The sequence below is a fragment of the Lissotriton vulgaris genome, chromosome 5 (genome assembly GCF_964263255.1).
Source record: "Lissotriton vulgaris chromosome 5, aLisVul1.2, whole genome shotgun sequence".
Classification (NCBI taxonomy): Eukaryota; Metazoa; Chordata; class Amphibia; order Caudata; family Salamandridae; genus Lissotriton; species Lissotriton vulgaris.
The window spans coordinates 568,626,862-568,646,221 of record NC_141693.1 but is presented as its reverse complement, the minus strand read 5'-3'; the positions used below and the strand labels follow the sequence as shown (position 1 = coordinate 568,646,221).

The 19,360-nt window shown below is 44.0% G+C and overlaps 1 protein-coding gene across 2 annotated transcripts in view; it reads right to left on the bottom strand.

The window, feature by feature from the left end:
- The window catches only part of WAPL (WAPL cohesin release factor), a 1,140,053-nt gene that overhangs the window by 512,586 nt on the left and 608,107 nt on the right, over nt 1-19,360 (bottom strand). For both annotated transcript variants that reach the window (XM_086922027.1, XM_086922028.1), the window contains exon 11: nt 1,724-1,821. In XM_086922027.1, the coding sequence (XP_086778153.1) occupies nt 1,724-1,821 (98 nt within the window). The remainder of the gene's footprint in view (nt 1-1,723; nt 1,822-19,360) is intronic.

The window sequence follows — 19,360 nt, the reverse complement described above, 5'->3', positions numbered from 1 at the left end:
GCAATGGCCATTACTTACCGGTTCAGCGAAGGAGGCACTACAGGTCCAAAGCAGGCTCTGCCCAGTAATTCTGTGAGTATGATGAACCACCACCTTCACCACTGGTAAGCGCTTTTCTCTTTTTCTCTCCTACAGGTCTCCTCAATCTAAGTGGCCAAAACCTTTCTCCCCCACAGGGCCAACCCTTGCCACTTCACAACCTTGAAGCAGAATACTGCTTAAACTAGCGTAAGAAAGAATTCTTGCGCTTTCTTTTACCACTCATGCACTATTGTTGTGAATACAGTGTTTTAGCTACTCTACCCCCGAATTTTCAGTGCGAACCTCACCATAATGGTACCACCAATACCATTACACTGTAGCCGCTTATAGCCTGCACCCTCATCGCTATAAAGTCGGCAGTCAGATGTATATAATGCAATACATTCAAGTGACTCTTTTCCCCTTGTATGTTTTGTCTTTGTCATTACATGTTATATGTACAGGTGTTTTGAGAAGGGAATCCCCCTCTCACACATAGAAAAACACTTTAGGGCGTGTATACACATAGTCTGAATTACACACCCACTAGTTTAAATCACACACACATAATTTTAATTTGTCCTGAAGAAAGCCAGCATATTCATAAGGCACTGGCTGAAACATGTTGACCCACCTAGGATGTGGGAGGTCGTAACTCGCCTCTAACATCCAACAGCCTTATTTTTAACCGCTGACGGTGGCCCAGGTATTAAAGTCTAATTCACCTCCGGGTACTGGGACCCCCGCCAAGCCGTTTTAATTCACAATTCATAACACTCTTCACCGCACACTCAGCGGCATACCTGCTCCGCTGCAATCAGGCGTCGAAGCACACCCGGGACACGCTAGGTGTCACTGGGTGGGCCCGATGATGAAGCATGCCACCAACTAGGTTGGTGGGTGAGAGCTTCATGAGCACACTCACAAGGTGCCACTACCCCCTGACGAAACATACTTGAGTCCTTTGAACTAAAAATTAATAATTTTTGTCAACCCTTTTTACTAAAGCTAGTCTTCTTTTGATTAACTTAATATAAACCCGGGGCTATGGACTAGCTTTCTGGTCCTCTCTCTCCCTCTTGATACACGCCAGGATATTAGATACTCATAGCTGGGAACACAAGGCATGCTAACATCATTGTACGCCATGCATAGGGCACTCCAGTGCTAACAGAACCACATACATTGTGGCACAGTGGGCAACTCTACAGGCTATCCTTTGTCAGGTTGGTCTCTTTTTGCCTGCTGGTAACATCAAATCACTATCTGCAGGTCATTTGAAACTGATCTATTCTTGCAGTGCAACGGAGGCTTAATTAAATATTGCTTCTATATCTCACACATGGTTTCACACATTTTGCAATAGCTAGTGAAAAACGGAGTGGGGACATCTTAATTGACAGCTTGAAAGCACAGCCTAGAAAAAAAACACAAACTAACAAATATCAAAACGAAACAAAGCTCAAAAAAGATTAGCAAGTACATTTTTATAAATCCCTAATTACGTTTCAATTTTCTGTAGCGGAGTCTCATGTCGCAAATTTTTTAAACTCCTTTACCCATCAAAGCCACGTTCGTTTTTCAAAATCGTATTACCCACTTTTGATCTGTATAAACATCTCGTCAAAAAATTGCATAAGACAAAACAACGGCAACTATAAAAAAAAAGGGATAGTTAAATAGAGGGTCATCCAATACTCACACTTTCCAGAACTCTTAAGCATCGTTCTGCTCCCCATAATGAAGCAACCAGTTTCTCTTCGCTTTCGTCAATGCTAAGATGATCCACGCATTCTTTGACTACAAAATTAAAAGAACAATACTTTAACAATTAACACTTCTTTGCAATTTGAGTGCTAGTCACTATACGGACTCCTACTGGCAAGCCCCTGGTTCTTGCTGCCTATTGACCAAGTATACTTTCCTCACACTAAATAGGTTACAAAAAAATGATATGTACAGGACAATATGCAGGGTACACTACACTTCGTTCACAAAAGATCTAGTTCCCAATAACAATCCGCAGGACTAAAATAGGAAAGACTTAGAGGCAAGCTTAAGTGTCATCTGGAGGAATTAACCATGAAGAAAGTCCGAAGCGAAATTGGCAGTCACAGTTACAGCCAAATCCCACTCCTACCACATGCACAAGTGGACACCAATGATCAGTTAGTGACGCCACAACAGTGGAAACACTCTCCAAGGACCAATAGGGTGTCAGACACGAAGGAAACATTACTCACATTTAATATTGGTTCTTGAAAGAAACTGGGTTAAGACTGATGAGTCATTCTCAAGTAATAATCCAGCAATTGTCTTTTTACTGGGAACTAAGCACCCCACGGTAGCACTTGACACTATCAGGGCCCTGAAGCAGAGCAGTCCAAGGCCTACTCAGGAGAGGTTGTGTGTGCTGGTAATCATAGCTTACCAGGACACAACTCTCAAATTATTGATCAGTCATTGTTTTTTTTTCTTTTAAAAGGAACAGTATTTTATTACACATCAACTACTGAACTATTAATTAAATTACAAGTATGTACAAATCAGGTAGATGGAGATTCCTTTGGTGATCTCTTATCACATAATACCCTTGAATCGTATAATCACAATACACTCATCTATACTAGGTGCACTTTCACAACATAAGAGGCTTTAATTATCAATATGACAGGCCTACTGGCTTTGTTAGGGTGTCATAACCTGGGTAAAAGCAGAGGTATGGGCTAATAAACCAACACCACCACTGAAAATCAATGGGAATGGTACGATCGTAGGACGACATTCACTAGCACTTGTCTTTACTCAAGGGTAACCTTGGAGTTGTGAATAAAGAATATCCAAAACAAGTTAATGGCCATCATTTAAACATGTACGAAGTCAAAGTTAACCCTGTCCTCGTTAATAACCTTTGCACAACTAATATAAAATACATCATTGCATTATCAATATTTTTGTCAATAGAGTAGATTGTCAGTTCCATGTGTACATTAGTGCTTCTTAGGTCTCTTTGAGACATTTTGTTTTCAATTAGTGAGCTCAAAGACCACCCATTTCTTACCACTGGTAGGCGTCATGCATGCTTTACTTGTGGCCTTTTATTGCTCAATTTTTAGGGGCTACTTTTTAGGACTCTTCTAGCGAACGCAGCGCATGCGCTGTCTGCCTTGGCAAGACTATTGTTGTCTGTTTGGTGCGCGAAGGGAGACAAACCATGTGCGTGCCCGGACAGGCGATGTGCACGAGCACAGCGTCTCCTCTGGCGATCTTAGCTTTCAAGTGCTCCCACCACGCTTTCACTTTCATCATGCGCTCCCACTACAGTGGGATAGCAGAGGCTATAACATTTGATTTTCATTTGAGGCTAATTAAATGTGAATTCTTGATTGTGCCAGTATTTCTTAACCTGCCAGTCACCGAGGGCATTTCAGAGGCTGCCTGCCGTTCTGTTTTCGCTTGCGGCGTCCAAACGCAGAGAAAGCTTGTATCAGGGCACTTGAAAAACACCAAAACAATAGGGATTTTCATTGGTTCAACAGTAACTATTCGGGTCTACAACAACTGAGGCAAGAATCGGTACCTATAGGCGAAGGAGGAACACAGATTTAGAAGGATGGCGTTTGATAATTTAGGTGGAAGCTGGTTCTGTTCGAGCGAGCTGTTTGTGTATTTTTTCACAAGTTAAAAATACATTTGGACATCAGTGCTGGAGGCAACAACATGCACCGTGTTATATTTAGAGGTGTGTGTTCTTGAAACGCTGTCACTTCTACAGCTGAAGGCTTCAAAAACAGCCTGGTTGAGCCTAAGTAATAGTTTGAGGACAGCACAGTGCATTTAGTCTATGGGCTTTCGGGCTGATGTTTATTTACGCACAAGTGCCTATGCCGGAGGGATCGCACAATTACTGTCGAAGTAGGGAAGGTGGATTTAAAACTATGATCTCCATTCAGCTCGGTCAAAAGCCTGGGAATCACGATCAGCAACGCTCTCACGATGAAGGCACAGATAAGTTCTGTGGTCTCCGCTGGTTTTTTTCACCTTCGGAGAATACGTAAAATAGGCAGATATTTAACCACCGAGGCCCGGATCCAAGTCATTCTTGCCATGGTTATGTCACGTATTGATTACGCTAACTCCCTGTATACCGGCATCTCAGCCTACCACCAACGTCTGTTACAACTGGTGCAGAACCAAGCCGCTAAGCTTGGTTACGGCCAACCTAAATCTCACCAGGTGTAACCTTTGTTAAAAAACTTACATTGGCTTCCCGTGTCCCAATGCTGCCTAATTAAATTAGTATAAGACAACTGTGGTCCCAGACATATCAAACATCAATGAATGTATTTGTTATTCATGTAGTTAGGAAGATTAATACATAACAAAAAAACATGGATATAATTCTTTTTCAAAGCCAGAAATCCATATAATTGTGTTGTACCCAAACTCTATAAGTCCAAAAAGCAGACAAATTTCTAAATCAGTCAGTATACTCCAAATTTATTTCCAACATTTTGTAAAAACAATTTGATAAAGAAGAGAACTGCAGATTGCAGTGAAGATAAAGGGGGCGCTCAAGTGAATGGGAAAGGTAATTTGAAGAACAAAGTTCAAATTTTATGTACAACTAAAGTAACAATTCTTCTAGTTGAACAAAACACAGAAGCCTACCCAAACAAATTTAAATCCTGGGCTGTACAAAGGAGGGGAAGGGAACATAATTGTAAAGGTCTAGGCCTCAAAACATAGGGGTATGATCGTCGACATTTCGACCCTGGCGCAAGAAGGGGAAGTTTAACACCTCTGCTGCGGGTCTTCTTCAGGACTGGGCGGGAAGGGAGAAGAGTGTGTAGGGAGCACCGGATGGGACAAAGGATGAAAGAAGGAGGTCGCGCTCAAACAGTGAATGAATGAAAACAACCCGTTAATGGTTTGTCCAGTGTTCGTCCAATAGATTGCTCATGGTGAATATTCCATTTTAAAAGGGGAAATGAATTCCAATATTGTTCCAATCTATTTGCCCAAACGGGAGCAGGAGTCACAGGGAGGCAATGCTGTAATGTAAGCCCCAACGCCCTGTCACGAGAAGATATAAAACCCGCCTGCGCAGACATGCCAGATACTCCCTGGAAGACACTGCTTTTCCCTGGGCCAGTCAATTTATTTACGGTCTCGCTAACTCGACTTGGAACTTCCTAAACACCCTAACAGGACGTTGGGGCTCACATTACGGCCCTAACAAGGTTTTATATCTTCTCGTGACAGGCCCTCCCTGTCCGGATCCAGTGAGGGTCTGCGGTGCCGGGACCAAAGTCGCCAGCGGCGCCGGGGCCGAAGCACCCAGCGGCGGCGGAGACTAAGCACCCGATCCGCTAGGCCCCCCAGCCGGGGCTGCAGGGCCCGAAGGCACCACAGAACCCGGCGGAGGAGGGAGAGACCTCATGGCCATGAGGTACCGCTTGATCTCCTCTGGCGTTGCGTCATGCCCAGGGACCGGAAGGTATGGGGCAGGTTGCAAAGCCCGCGACTCAGTCGGAGCCGCGTGGGTGTTGTCACCCGAACCCCCAGCCACGTCCCGCGAGCGTCGGGGTGGGTCGGAAGAGCGATGACACCTTTCCGACCTCTTATGCCTCTTACCTGAGGATCTTGATCCCGAAGACCGATGCAGACTCTCAGAGCTACGAGGGCTCCGACTCCGCTGTGAGAAGTTGGCCTGGTATATGATGTTCACTAGTTCTAGTGACCACCTTGTATCAGTCCAAACAACCCTTATGGTGATTGGTTGCAAGTCAACCTTATAGATCAGCTATCCTAGTGGTAGCGTGGACAAAGCAGTCTTAGGCCTGTATTACCATATGTAACCCCCTTGATAACCAAGTGAAAGGACACCACACAGGATATATATTCAAAATATATGTATTTATTACTACAAATAGTCCCCTGAACTCTTTATGAGCACAGAAGCAAACACATTAAAACATTTCAATTGATAAGTATACAAAAGTTGCACAAATATGGATAGGCCCGGGTGGCTTTTAAAATCATATACTAAAGAAGTGGTATAAGAACCACGAGTCGAAAGGAAGTAAGGCCTAGGGCCTTGGGAATCGCTGGGGCAATGCTGGACTAACTCAAGTTCGGAACTAGGAGGCCCACGGGATCTGGTTTGCAGTGCGCAAAGTTAGAAGCAGTTCACATTGAAATCAATGGATGCGTAAAAGTGTTAAAGGTGAAGGTAGGAAGTCTTCCGGTCAGTCTTGGACTTGACCCTTTGGAATCTGGAAACTAGGAGTGTTAAACTACTCGGGGGCACCGGAGTGCCAGCGTTACCTCAGACACAGGAAGCGAGTGCAGTGGAGCCAAAGCGTGTCGGGATTCTGCAGGAGCCCAGATGGAGCCTTGGAGTGTTGATGCTGCAGGCGACCTGATGTGAAGAGTTCCGGTGGATCCAATGGTGGATCTGAAGTGGTGAAGACCTGAAAGCAGAGGGGACAATATTCACAGTCACTAGCCAGTGACCGGCGTGGAACCAGGAAGGAACCAGGCGTTGTCGGGTGCCAACAGGTGATGTTGTGAAGCTTGTCTCTTCAGCAGCGTGGACTAGGCGACGATGACGACGTCCAGGAGTCACTCACGAGCTGTCCCACGTAGGCTCTAGTTGATGGCGGAGTCTGCTTCTTGATCAGAGCAAACAGGCCTTGGCTAATGCAAGCCACGCAGTAAACAGAGAAGGCTTCTCACTCTAACCAGCAAGGTCAGAGGGGTTGCTGCTTTTGGGAGCAGCAAGGGCCAGTCTGGAGCAACCAGACCAGCGGTGGAAAGTTGTCGTTTGGTCGCCAAAATGGCCACTAGCCAACGAACTAGTAACCGGAAAGGCGCGTCGAGTGGAACAAAGAAAAAGGGCCCCACGCAGATCTCGTGAGGGCTGGTCCTTGGTGCAAATGTAGCTCGGTGGTGGGGCTTCTCAAGACCCCAAGCACAGCGATGAGGGTGACTCAGGTGCTGCGCAGTCAGCTTCTCGTGGACTTTTCAAGAAGTCCGGTCCCACGTCTCAGGTCGCCTCCACTCGTCTCAGCTTAGCAGGGACTGAGGATCGGACTGTTAGATGTCTGGGAGTCTGGTTCTTGTCAGGCTCTGGGCTCGGGCGGGAGGCGGCAAAGCAGTCGTTGATTGCTGGATGGTGCCTGTATTCACAGGGGGGGCACTCCTTGGCCACAAGGGAGAATCTTCAGTCTTCTGAGCAGCAGAATGTCGAAGGTCCAGAGTTTCTTCTTCTTGTAGTCGAATTTCAGGGTAACCTGCAGTCTTGGGACTCAGCTCCTACTTTTAAACCAATTCTAGGGGCTGGACTCCCTACTAGGTCACTCCTATGGGTGGCACCAGGAAGGGGGTGGTTACACCCCCTTTCCTTTGTCCAGTTTCGTGCTGGGGCTGGAGTGCCCCAGCACCGGTTTGAACTGGCCTATGCACGGGGACACCTTGTGTGCCCTGTGCATGTCTGATTCTTTTCAGCCCTACCTAACCAGATACACAAAATCCTGTCTGGGGTGGTGCTAGCACCTCCCAAGGCAGGAAACCCTTTGTCCAAGCCTCCCTCGCTAGAAGGACTCCCAGCAGCAGGAGGTCAGACTTGTGTCTGTAGTGGCAGCATCCATTTTGTGATGCTGAGGCTCTGTTTACCTTTAACCGGGGTTCAGGTTCTGTACATATCGTGTCCCTCTAGAAGGGTGGAATGCTACCCCCGTTGCCAGAATTGGGGAGGGGGTAGTATTCCAATTCGTATGACACCTTACTTGACATGTTTTGATAATGTCAAACCAGAGTTAGCATTTAACCGCGAGGTTCATAATGCACTTAAGAGTATATGCTATGACGCTATCAGGAAACAGCTAAAGGACATGGTTCCGAAAGCTGCAGACAGGCTCAGCTCATGCTAGAGCACCATCTCTTTTTTTTTATCCTCATTTTGCGGATGTCTAGATAGAGGTTTTTGTAGTCTGATGGTTGTTCGTTCTGAGACTTTACTACCCCGTTCTCAAACTGTCCTTGGGGAGTATTGTTTTGTGACCAATCAATTTACTCCCGACACCTTTTATCGAATTCAATAATTCCAATGTTCGGGGAAGAGCTAGCCTAGTAGGCTACTCGGCAGAGATCAGTTCTGCCTGGAATTATTGTCTCCGCTTTAATCATTGGATTTTTAATTTCCGGTGGTATAAAGGAGTTAATGGTTTGACTGGTAGTGCTGTTCCCAAATTTCCCAGAATCTTATTCTTCCGGAGTTTTTCCCATTTTTCCCTTTCCTATCTAATTTATTAGTTTTTATTATGGAATGTAGCCAACTTACATGTGTAGGTGGTGCCGGCTTGACCCAATTAATGCAGATCTCTCTCCGCGCCAGCAGAATCAAGATAAACAATAAGCTTTCGTTTTCTTTACTTCGGTTACTCTTATCAGATTCTATATTACTGTGTATCCCGAAAATAATGAGGTGTACTTACAATTATGTGGATTCCCATTACCATGGTCAGTGTCTTACCGATCGAGCCAGTAGGAGGAGAGTGCAGGGCAGTTCTGGAACATATGAACGGTGTCAGCTTTTGCCTCACCGCACTTTGGGCATGATTTTATATTTGAGCCTCTAAGTTTAGACAGTTTCTTTGGAGTCCAATATGCTCTGTGTGCTGAGAATACATTATTTCTTTTCAATGTAACAGGACCAACATTTTTCCATCGATTTCTTCCAAATGTGCTGCAAGTCTATGTTTTGATCGGGAATATCTTTTCTCCAAATTGTTTCCGGTGTTAAGAAATCTTCTTCCCATTCGATAAAGGCCCAATACCATTTTGATATTTCTTTCTTTATTGATGTTGTTTTAGTCATTTCTTTTTCGAGGTTCCCAAGATCTGTTTTTCCTTTTGATAAAGAGTTGGCCCAGCTGCTTAGTTGGTAAAATTTAAATTTTGACAGTTTACCTTCCGTGATTGTATATAGATGTTCCCATGTAATGAGTTCGTTTCCTACCAGTAGTTGTCCCCAGGTTTCAATGCCTGCTTTTTAAGTGGTACTGCTAATATATCCTTCAGGCATTCTGGTGTCCCAGGTGAATCCCATATTGGGGACATGTTGCTGTAGTATGACATATTTAACGTGATTCTGATTTGATTCCAGAGTTTTGCAGCGCTTTGTAAGGTCTTTAATTTTATTTTTTTAAAGTCTTTTGGGTGGCCAAATTTGAATAGGAAATGGTCTACTCCTTTTGTCATATTTTGTGGGAAATTTGGGTATAAGTGGTGTTTCCTTAGGAGGGGTCTGATGCTTTTGAATTGAAATGATCTGTAGTACTCGTATAGATCCGGGCTTGCTATTCTGCCTTGTGCTTTCCTTCTCCTAAGTTTATTCCATGCTATTCTGGGACTTTTTGACGCCCAAATGTAACTAGATATTTCTCCTTGGATTTTTTTCAGAGATTCTTTCTTAAATTCCAGTGGGATGGTGTTAAATAAGTAGGTACATTTAGGGATGATGGTCATTTTTACTGCATTAGATCTACCAAGAAAACTTAGTGGTAGGCCTGACCAGACTTTAAGGAGTCTTCTCATTTCTTTAGCTACTATGTTTAGATTCAGTTGTGGAATATTTTCCAGTTCTTTTGTCAGTGTAATTCCCAGATATTTTATTTTGTTCCTAGTGAAAGGGGTATTCGGGTTCGTGTTCCAGCTCATCGCCTCGGTCTTGTCTTTATTTGTTAAGTACCCTGAAACTTTGCCAACGTTGTTCATCATTTTATCTATTACTTGGTGAGATTTCTCATAATTATCTGTGAATATCATTAGGTCATCCGCATATAGTGCTACTTTTGTCCAGTTTTGATGTTTGAAAGGTGTTATTGAAGGATGTGTTCTGATTGAGCAGGCCAATGGTTCTATATATAGATTGAAAAGTAGCGGCGACAATGGACACCCTTGCCTAGTGCCTCTTTGTATTTCTATGTTATTGGTCAAGTTCCCATTGACTATTATTTTTGCTTTTGGGTACTTATATTTTTACCTTATCGTGTGACCAAAATCTTTTCCTAGTTTGTTTTTCTCGATGATTTCATTTAGGAAGGCCCAATTTACTCTATCAAACGCCTTGGCCGCGTCATATGCGATTATCGTTAAGGGTAGTTTCTCACTCGTGGCAATATCAACTGCTGAAATTAGTACATGAATTCTCATGTATTTGTCTTCCCTTTATGAAGCCCTTCTGATCAAGGTTAATAAGCCTTGGCATGACCTTGGATAACCTTTTGCCTATGACTTGCATAAATAGCTTGTAGTCACAATTGAGCAGTGATATGGGTCTATAAGACTCACATAATTTTTACCCGGTTTTAAGATGATGCTGATCGTCGCATCGTTCCAGGAGTCCGGTATTTTTTCATGATTCAAGTATACATTGTTCATGATTTCTGTTAATTGGTTAACTATGGATTCTTTTAATGTTATGTAAAATTCATTTGGTAAGGCGTCTGGACCCGCAGCCTTTCCTTTTTTCAGGCCTTTTATTGCTTCTCTGACTTCCTCTGGTTTGATTTCACTGTTTTGTTCTGATATTTCTTCCTCTGTTAATGTTGGAAGTGTTACAGCGTCGAGATATTTTCTAATCTCTTCTTTTGTTCGGTTTATATCTTCCTTATATAAGCTGGAAAAGAATTTTGTAAATTCCTGTGTTATTATAGCATCTTCTGAGCTGTGTAAATTTTGATCTTGAATCTGGATACAAGGGATATTATTCCTTGACTGGTCCGTTTTTCTCTTCCATGCCAGCATTTTCCCGCATCCTTCTCCATATTCATAATTTAATAGTTTGCTGTTTTCCCATTTTTCTTGTACTATTCTCTCCAGATAATCAGCCAATTCCTCTCTGAGTTTACGACTCTTTTCCAATAATTCCCCTTTTTGTTCTGGGTAATTTCCGCTGATTAGTTGTACCTCTACCGTTTTAATCTCCATTTCCAACCTTTTAATCTCTTGTTTTTTGATCTTTGTTTTGTGAGCGCCTAGATTGAGTAGTTTCCCTCTTTTTACAGCTTTATATGCAACCCATGAAGTTTGTTTCGACATTCCTATTTCATTATCCTCAAAGTAGTGTTTAGAGGTAGTTTCAAGTTGGTTCAGGCTTGGTAGGTCTTCGAGTATAGACCGTTCTACAGTCCATCTGGGTATGGTTTTATTTTTCAGTAGAGAGAGGGTTAGTTGTACTGCAGAATGGTCCGATAGATGTGCTGGAAGATGTTCGATATTCTTAACACTATTTTGGAGATTTCTGTTTATTAAGAAGAAGTCTATTCTTGACCTGTGACCTAATTTTTTATTGTGAAAAGTATAAGGATGCGTTTTTTTCTCCTTTTTGCTTCCACATATCCTCCAATTCTAGATCTTTTTTAAAAATTCCTAGCCACTTTCTCATTTTAGGTAGGTTCATCTGTTAGCTTGGGGGTGTTCTATCTACTTTAGGATCTGGGATGATGATGTAGTCCCCCCCTATTATTATGGGAGCGGTTGTTGTTAGGAGTTCCGTGTAAAGTTTTTGGAGGGGGACAGTATCGTCTAGGTTCGGGCCATAGTATCCAGCTATAATTAGAATATTATCTTCTATCCTGATTTTAGCTAATGCCCATCTTCCATTGTTATCTACTATCTTAGTTTCTATATTGGCTTTTAAGGATTTTTTTTCTCAAAATTGCAATCCCCTTTATGTTACAGTCTTGCGTGGTGTATATACAATCATTCAACCAATTTTTTTTTTCTATCTGGTCCCATTCTGTACTTATAAGATGTGTTTCTTGGAGGATTATAATCTCATTTTCAGCTTCCTTTAAGTATTCTAAGATTCTTCTTCTTCTGTTAGGGGTTCTGAGCCCGTTGACATTCCATGAGAGGACTTTCACAAATTTTTCTTTTGTCATTTTATGTCTGGGTTTATACCTGCCTGTTTAGAATTGGGGCATATTTTATATAAGTTAATTGATTCCCATTGTACTCCTTTTTTTGTTTCATGAGGATATTTTTTATTATTTTTTCCCCCTCATTTGCTCCCCACCCGTGTCTTATCGTGTCTAGTGTTATTAAGTACATGTGTAATTTGGTGTTCCCACCCTGAGGAAGCCTCCCTTCTTCTTTTGGGTAGAATGTCTACCCAATTCGTGCTCAGATTTCACCAGTTTATTTAATATAATTATATGATCAGTTTCCTTCATCCGATTTCTATTGTTGAACCCTTTTAGGACTTCATTATGTTCTATTATTTCATGTGGTTTTACGTGGTTTTACTTTAACTTGAGTGCTGTACAATAGCTATATATATTATATATATATATATATTTCAAAGCAAACGTCCCTTTCTGGAGGAGGAGCGGCCGGCCAGCTGGTGCAGGTGACGAGTCAAGGACTAGACTCGTAAATATTCTGAGCAATTGAAAAAGACACCGCACTCTTCTCGGATGTTTTCAAGCTTGTTTAATCCATCTCAAGTAAAACTTCCTCACCTACGCGTTTCGAACAAATGACTGTTCTTGATCACGGTAGAAAATATATATATATATTTTTTTTTACTTTATTCGTAGGTCTTTAGTTAGAATTCTCGGTTTGAATCTGTTCTTTTATCAATTGTATAAGATTCTCTACTTCTTGTGGCTCTCTTATATTATGCATTTTATTGCGCCACATGATTCTCAATACTGCTGGGAATTTCATTTGTACAGTTGCTCCTAAACTTTTTAACTCTTGCATGTGTTGCCCTAATTCCCATTGTCTGTCTTGCGTGGCCTTGCATATATCTGACCGGATTCTAAAAGACCAATTGTCTTTGTTTTGTGTTCCATTTTTTAGACTCTCACTTAAGATATTTTTCTTTCAAGGTACAGGTCTTGAAGTTAATCAGTATTTTCCTTGGAGATTTCCTGTCTTTGCCTTTTCTGAATGGATCTCTGTGAACCCGTTGGATGTCTTCTATCAAGTTGCAGTCTTTTGTCCATGGAAAAAACTCTTCCAGGAGAGATACGATAAAAGTTTTTATATCCGTCCCTTCTTGATTCTCTGGAATATTTAGTACTCTGAGATTGTTTTTTCTCCCTTGGTTCTCCAAGGACTCGAGCTTCTCCTTTATACGTTTTTCGCTGTCTTTTAGGTGTCTTATTTCTTTTTGATTTGTTTCGACTTTTTTGCTGATAGATCCCACAGCCATTTCCACTGTGGTGACTCTTTCACCCAAGTCATTTAATTTTTGATCCAGGTTTTCGCATACCTCACGTATCTTACATTGGTTTCCCTCAGAGATAGAACATTTTTCTCTCATTTCTCCCATCATTTTATCCATGAATGCCTCCATCATTTTTCCCATTTGGTTTTTTAACAAGGAGTCGTTATTTGCTTGTGCCAGTGGCTGATCATTATTTTCCATTTGAGGTCACGTAGGGGTGCCTTCACTTGAATCTGTAGTTTGCATTGTGTTTAATAGAGCAATTGGTGGTACCGTAGACATTTCACTTATTCAACTATTTACTAATCCCTCTGATGGTATGGATTCCAACTCCAGTTCCCCTTCCGATATAGTAACTGTGTTTTGATCGTCTGGGTTTACGAGCGATAAGTGGGTCTTAATCTGTGAAGATTGACCCCCCCCCCCCCTTACTTGTATTGATTGCTGGATTTTAAAGTAAGACCTTAGGGAGGGAGTTACTTTGATTTTTTGTTTTAATCCACTTGACCCTTGTGATTTTTGTTTGGTGGATATTGATTTTATATTTTATGATAGTTCTACTAGATTGGGAAGCACCCGTTGTCTTCTTTTTGTGGTTCTTGGAGTTAAGCTTTTTTTCTGAGGAGGTATGAAGTTTTGTTTTATTAATTGGCGATTTCTAAGGCAATATGAGGACCTACCCCCCCTATCCAGTGGTTTTATTTGATCAGAATTGGTGGTCTGACCCCCCTCAATTTTTCTGAGTTCTGTGGGAGGAGGGGAGCTCACTTCTTCACTGCTATTTTCTGATAAGGGCGTGAGGTGTTTGTCGTTTTTATTTAGTTCTGATGCTTTTTTCTCTACATTGTAATCTAAATCAATGTCAAAATCAAACCACCGCCTCGTACCTGTCTCACTTTAAGAGCTTCGGTCTGCCGCCCAAGCTGCTTCGATGGTTCTTCCAGTACGGTCTCGCTTTCCAGGATTTCTTCAGTTTCTGGGGGGAAATGAAATTCCCTCTCGTTACTCATCCAGCGTGATGGCCGCGGGTGTTTCACACTCTGTATGCTTTGAGTTTTGTTAGGATATTCTTCCGCTAATGCCTCTCCGTGTTTAGCATGCACCAGCGGGCTATGTGTTATGCTTGTTCTTGCGAGTGAGATCAGTTTCCTTGAGCATAACGGTTTGCCTCCCTGGCCGATATTAACCCCGCTGGCTCTGTGGCTCGTGCCCCGGCACAGGAAGGAAATCCTGCGGCACGCCCTGCGGCAGCTCTGTGTAGCATACAGCGCTTTCGCCCAGGCCCACGATACGGAGGCGGCGGTTGTGGGGTTTCAGGTACGTTCTCGCTTTTTTCTAAGACTTCGATTATCATGCTTTTTCTGGCGGTGATTTTGTATTAAACAATCTTTTTTCCCGTGTAATTTTTAATCGGTGGTCTGACCTCCGGCAATAGTGGTCTAATCTGGTCAGCTCAGACGGTAGTCGTTTTACGCGTCGGGTTTTTCCATCAGCACTCTTTAGCGGTTGAGGTCAATACATTTCACTAATTTCTCGTCCGTGTAGCGCAAGTCTTTTTCATTGCTTTGTCCTGGGTTATTCTAAAGCTCTAAGTTTCTCCGGAGAGTGGTCAGCATGTCTGTGCTGTGGTATATGTCGGAGCTCGCGACCGAGCGTCTCAGCCGGCCGCCATCTTCCTCCTCTCCCTAGAGCACCATCTCACACATAACCAAGCACTCTGCCTCCAGGATTGATAAGGCCTGCCATAGGAGTGACTTATAGGTCACTGTGTGTCCTTGTATGTGTTAGATATAGAGATACTATACCTAAAGCAAAGAGTGATTACACCACCTTGCCCCAGCTGAGGGATCAGCCAGTTGTGTCAAATAGTAAGGCCAGGCCAGGGGTGGCACAATACGTGCTGCAGCCCCTGGTAGGCCTTGGATGCACCTATGCCCTGGGTACCTAGGATACACTGTACAGGGGCTCACAAGGTGATCCATGTTCCAAATGGTATGGCACCTTAAGTGCCTTGGCATAAATTTAGAGAGAGAACAGCAGGCTGTGGGTCTGATTGGCAGGCCCACAGCCACAGTAAGTCGAAAACGAGGGAAGCAAAAAGCAAAAATCTGGGGTGACCATTGGATAGCAGACCCTACTCTCCTACAACCGCGACCTGTCCCTCGACCTCCTGTAGGACCGCGACCTCGAACGGCGCGGGCCGACTGCCTGGCATCTCTACCGGCACCGTCTGAGTCAATCGACTCGAAAAACAGATCAAAAAGATCAAAGTTTTAGTAAAAAATGACTAAAAGGGTACTACTTCTCCGGATCTGCGCTTAGCTGGCGTGGAAAAAAGAAGAACTGACGTCAGCGCGCGAGGGTGGTTTCTAAGTACTCCGGCGACGTCATCCCGGCGCAAACGACGCCGACGACAGACGCGGAGCCACAGATGACGCCTACCGACGCGCAGGGGTACGGCTACGCAAAAGTTTCCGGATTTAGTCTGATGCCTGGGGATATTCTAAGGTAAGGAATCTAATACTAATCTGTTTCTTTCAGATATAATTAATACAATACCAATAGGGCAAACATTCTAGAATGTGAGACCTATTGCAGTGCAAATGCAATAGGTCTCAACTTTTACTCAGTTAAAGCTATTTGCTTTGCTATACAATACCATTAGCAAAGCAAATGGCTTTAACTTAATCAAAGGCGAGACCCATTGTATTTTCAATGCTTGTTTCTTTGGGTTAAAGTACTGTACCAGAGTGCATCTTTTTCAGGTGGCTCTCAGGTTCTTTTCCCTCCATGTTCCTCCCAAGTCTGCTTGCCCCCTCCCTCCCTCCACGGACCATATTAAACCACCCACTTGCCATAACAAAACAAGCATTGGCAAAGCCAAGAGGTCTCGCCTATGCAAGAACTACTATCTTTAGCAATGTCTTTTAGCCATTATGTACCTCTGTTTGGCTGCTGTTCAGCATGGCTAGATGTGTGTGGGGTGGAGTAGACTGGGGTAGAGTTTAATGGGGTAGATTGGCATGGGGGTAGAGTGTGGGAGTTCGGTAGATTAACATAGTAGATTGGAGTGGGGTGGGGTAAAATGAACTGGAAAACACATAAGATGATGGACGGAATGTTGCACAATGGCAAAACATTCACCCCCAGTCACAGATCTGGGTTTAATCCATTGGTTTTTTTGCTCACCAAGCCACCCCAGTTCAGACATGGCCATATGCAAATCAGTCTGGACCCTGTGCCTCATGGGAACAGTACAGCCCGAACTGCCAAGCCATGTCTTCCCTGGCCCGGAATCAAGCATCCTAGGACCCGAATCAAGCATATTAGGACCGGTTTCTGGCTATCAGCCGTCTTCAGCCTGGATAGCTTGACTCCAGTGGCTTAGTGAGCACGGGACCTACGTCTGGGTATACCGTTCCCAAATAGGGTGAACAGCAAAACACACCAGATGATGGACGGAATGCTGCACAATGGCAAAACATTCACCCTCAGTCACAGATCTGGGTTTAATCCATCGTTATTTTGCTCACCAAGCCACCCCAGTTCAGACATGGCCATATGCAAATCAGTTTTGACCCGGTGCCTCATGGGAACAGTCCAGCCCGTACTGCCAAGCCATGTCTTCATTAGACCGGAATCAAACATCCTAGGACCGGATTCTGGCTATCAGTCATCTTCAGCCAGGATAGCTTGACTCCAGTGTCTTAGTGAACTGGGGCAGAGTGAGGTAGATTGGTGTGCGGTAGATTGGAGTGAGGTAGATAGAAGTAGGGTAGATTGGGGTAGAGTTGAGTGGGAGATATCAGGGAAGAGTGGAGTGGTGTAGATTGGTGTAGACTCGGGAAGACTGAAGAGGTAAATGTAAATAAATGTAAATGTAGTTGAGCTTATATAGCGCACAGCTACCCGCAGTGGTGTGGGGTAGACTGGGATGAGGTAAAGTGGATAGATTGAATTGTGGTAGACTGGATTGTAGTAGGGTAGATTGGAGTGGGACAGGCAGATTGGGTTGCAGTGGGGAAGATTGGGCAGCGGAAGCTTCTTCATCTTGTTCTTCTCGCAGACCGAAGATGTTGGTATCTCGGTGTTTCTGAGCTGCATCCCTAGATGACAAGCATGTCGGTTGCGAAGATTTTTCTTTGACTGGAACGATTTGCAAAACTTACACATACTTTCCTGATGATCAGACGAGAGGTATAACTTACAGACCAAGTGAAGATCAGTGCGAGGGTATTTTGAATGGCACTGCAGACAAAAACTTAAAGTGCGGTCTGTTAGCAGCTTATTTTCCTGGAGAGCTGTTACAGTGGAAAATGATTGAAGATTGTGGTTGATAATCCTGACTTGTCAAAACTTTGGTAAGGAAGATAACTACCTGATGGAACCAAGATCGTCAAATGTAGTTATAACTAGCTAACAGAACTGAGGCTTAAAACGATCTTGAACCACAGCACAAGTAAGTACACCTGAACCAGTCAGTGGAAAGAAAATCTAATAATAGAGTTGAAGCCCATGCGCAATGTTACTGAAGGGAGAAGTCACACAGTCATGACTAACAGAAATCTTTGGGAAAAATCAACTTGTAATCATCCGAGCCCAACACTAGATGGCAGACATATGCAAAGCATGTGTATCTACAGCCACACATTCCTTGAACATGGACTTTCCCCGAACAAACATAGTACGGGAGAAATAGGGAAGATTTAATAGTCTGCTGCTCCATCTCAACTATCTCAAAATCACCACAAAGCAGAGTAGGCATGTGCCACAAACAGGTGGGCACTATTGTAAGAAAGTGCCCTCTTTTTGCATGGTTGGCACCACGTTTTGCTAAACTGCTGATGTACTTTGAGTGTGCCCTGGGCTCCTGCCAATCAGGTGCCCAGGGCCAATGTCTTTCCCCAAAACTGCATTGAAAAAAAAAACCAATTGGCACACACTGGCCACAGGGCAGTCCCTTTTAAATGGTAACATAGGTACCAAAGGCACTGTGGCCAAGGAAGGCCTCTAAGGGCTGCAGCACTTTGTGTGCCACCCCTAGAGGCCCTGTACCTTTACACAAACACAGTGCCTTTGCAGGCTGCGTGTTTTGGTACAGAACAAAGTGAAGAGTTGAATTGGCACAAATCCCTGTGTGCCATGCCTACAACCCACTGCCCGGGCATAGATCAGCCACCCCTCTAGCTGGGTGCACTATACCAGTGGTTAGGGTACAGGTGCACGAGCCCTGTACCCCTACAGTGTCTAAGCCAATTCTAGGACTTAGAAAGTGCAGTAACGCAATTAAGAGTTTATGGTAATGGGAGTTTGTTATTACAAATCCCTCAGTACCAAAATGTCATTACTGAAAACAGGGAAGCTTGGTAGATGCCCCCTGAAAAAACACCATAACAACTAGTGTCTAGGTGAGTGGTTGCTCACCAGCTACAACAACCAGACATGTTTTTGGACCCCTGTGTCGAGGGCCTGCTGTTCTCGGGAGTCTGAAACAATGCAGATCCTGGGACAAGGTGCCAAGCCTCCTCCCCCAGGATGAGCAGGGTCCACAAAGGGGAAGCTTGAAAGGCTTGCCACCTTTGTGAGCTTCCCCAGGACTTTGGCTGCTTCCAGCAACTGGTCCCCACCAGTTCTGAACCCCACTTTCGGTGGGAGAATCAGCAGAAAAACCAAATGAGGAAGGGAGGTGTGCCCACCTTTGCCAACCCCACTCCTCTTTTGAGGGAAACAAGGGAAAGCACCGCCATGTTGCAGAAGGGGGAGCCAGCCAACCAGAGTAAGGCATATGCCCCCCCCTCCCACTGGAGGGTGGCATAATAGGGGGGTGTACCCACCCTAAGGAAGGGATATATTGGTCCCAACCATTTTCTGTAACACCCCTCAATTTAGTATTTAAGGGCACCCCTGTACCTTTCCTCCTCATTCAAGAATCAACTACGAAGAAAAGAAGGATGACCGAAGAAGCTGTGCCAAAGGTAAGAGGAGGACGCCGCCCACTGAATTGGCCCCAGCCCTACCGGCCTGTCCCCACCTGCAGAAGTTAAATCCTGGTGTCTCCTGCAGCCTGCTCTGTAGAGGCCTAGTGAAAACTAG